At 61.2% G+C, this 1,901-nt stretch overlaps 2 protein-coding genes across 2 annotated transcripts in view; both read left to right on the forward strand.

The window, feature by feature from the left end:
• Positions 1 to 1,782, forward strand: part of PAOX (polyamine oxidase (exo-N4-amino)) — a 3,175-nt gene extending 1,393 nt beyond the window's left edge. The window contains exons 3-7 of the mRNA XM_009881616.1: positions 13 to 168; positions 380 to 635; positions 831 to 943; positions 1,038 to 1,195; positions 1,642 to 1,782. Of these exons, the coding sequence (XP_009879918.1) occupies positions 13 to 168; positions 380 to 635; positions 831 to 943; positions 1,038 to 1,195; positions 1,642 to 1,782 (824 nt within the window). The remainder of the gene's footprint in view (positions 1 to 12; positions 169 to 379; positions 636 to 830; positions 944 to 1,037; positions 1,196 to 1,641) is intronic.
• MTG1 (mitochondrial ribosome-associated GTPase 1) overlaps positions 1 to 1,901 on the forward strand; it is an 8,897-nt gene that overhangs the window by 3,890 nt on the left and 3,106 nt on the right. The window lies entirely within an intron of this gene.

Below are 1,901 nucleotides of genomic sequence, written 5' to 3' on the forward strand. Positions count from 1 at the left end.
CGGCTCTGCCAGAGGGCACTGTCCTGCTCAACAAGGCGGTGAGGACCATCCGGTGGAGAGGGTCCTTCCGTGAGGAAGGGGACGAGGCCAGAGACTTCCCCGTCCGGGTGGAGTGTGAGGATGGAGATGCCTTCCTTGCCGACCACGTCATCGTCACCGTCCCACTGGGTGAGGACACCAAGGGCTTTCATTGCCCTGCCTGTCACCTCCAACCAGTTGGCGTGGTTGGAGCCAGGCAGGTGGAGGGCAGGGACTGGCACAAACCCCTTCCCCGCCTCCCCCCTTCCAAAGAGGCTGGGAAGGGGTTTGGGGAGGGGAAGGTATCTCTGACCCCATTTCGGAGCCCAGTGAACAGAGCTGCCCCATCTTCCGCCTGCAGGTTTCCTCAAGGAACACCACCAGGACTTCTTCCAGCCTCCCTTGCCCGAGTGGAAAGTAGAGGCCATTCGCCGGCTGGGTTTTGGCACCAACAACAAGATCTTCCTAGAGTTCGAGCAGCCTTTCTGGGAACCCCAGCAGCAGTTCCTGGAAGTGGTGTGGGAGGACGAGTCAGCCCTCGAGGATCCCAGCACTGACCTGGAGGCCAACTGGTTCAAGAAGCTCATTGGATTCGTGGTCCTCCAACCACCAGAGCAGTACGTGGCCAGGAGTGTCAGCAAAGGGGCATCGTGGGTGGAGGGTTCGGGCATCTTCTGGGCAATGTGAAGGAGCATCTTGGTCATATCTAGAGCTTCAAGTCCTTCTCAGGATCGCTGGTGGCCCATGAGGCAGTGGGGCTCCCAGGGCAAGGAGGGCATAAGGCTGCTCTCGGCCCCATCTTTCCTCCCCAGGCATGGGCACGTCCTCTGCGGCTTCATCGCAGGGAAGGAGTCGGAGTACATGGAGACGCTAACTGATGCAGAGGTTCTCAGCACCATGACGCGCGTCCTCCGCATGTTGACAGGTACCGCCACCTCCTCCGCCCTTGTCACCTCAACCCCCCCAGGGGAAAACACCCACATGGATCTCTGGATCCCGCCCAAAATCCACACCCGCAGGGAACCCATGCCTGCCCGCTCCCAAGAGCGTGCTCAGGTCCCGGTGGCACAGCGCTCCCTATACCCGGGGCTCCTACAGCTACGTGGCCGTCGGCAGCTCGGGGAAAGACATCGACGTGTTGGCCCAGCCCCTGCCCGAAGACCCCGAGGACCCCCGGGTAATTGCTTTACACGACTGTAGGGGGCGCGGAGACCCCCTAGGCATGGGGACAGATGGGGAGGGGTGGCAACAAGGTGCCTCACACCTTGAGGAGCACAGGGAGGTGGCATTCCCCACTCCTGCTCCATTCAGGGGTCACTGATGCTCAGGTCACCAACCAACCCACCCTTGGCTCTTCCTGTTGGGGCAGGGGGAACCCTATTTGGATAAAATTTGGGGACACTTAGCTCCTTCCAGCCACTTTCCAGCATCCTCAGGGCATGGGGTGGGTTTCTAAGGAAAGGAAAGTGCCTGCTCCTTGGTCTCTACATGGCTGTACAGTGGGTCATGCATCTGCATGGTGCCAAAGAGCAGGGAGACGAGGCTGGTTTAGTACGACCCGCTGTCCCCACTGGGCTGGGGGAGGCTGCAGGCCCCTGGCACTCACCTGCCATCTTGCCGCAGCCTCTGCAGCTCCTCTTTGCTGGTGAGGCCACCCACCGCACCTTCTACTCCCCCACCCACGGGGCTCTGCTGTCGGGCTGGCGAGAAGCTGAGCGGCTCAACCAGCTCTTCGAGGCAACCGGCCCGGCTCTGAGGCTCTGAGGCGGGAAAATAAAACTCGTGCTTTCGCGGGTCACTGGGTGGTCAGCCTCCTTTATTGAGAAACCCCAGCCAGCGGAGGGACGCAGAGGCTTCTCTCTCTCTTCAGTGCGAGGGGGGGG

Source organism: Charadrius vociferus, unplaced genomic scaffold (assembly GCF_000708025.1).
Source record: "Charadrius vociferus isolate BGI_N301 unplaced genomic scaffold, ASM70802v2 scaffold390, whole genome shotgun sequence".
In the NCBI taxonomy this organism is placed as follows: Eukaryota; Metazoa; Chordata; class Aves; order Charadriiformes; family Charadriidae; genus Charadrius; species Charadrius vociferus.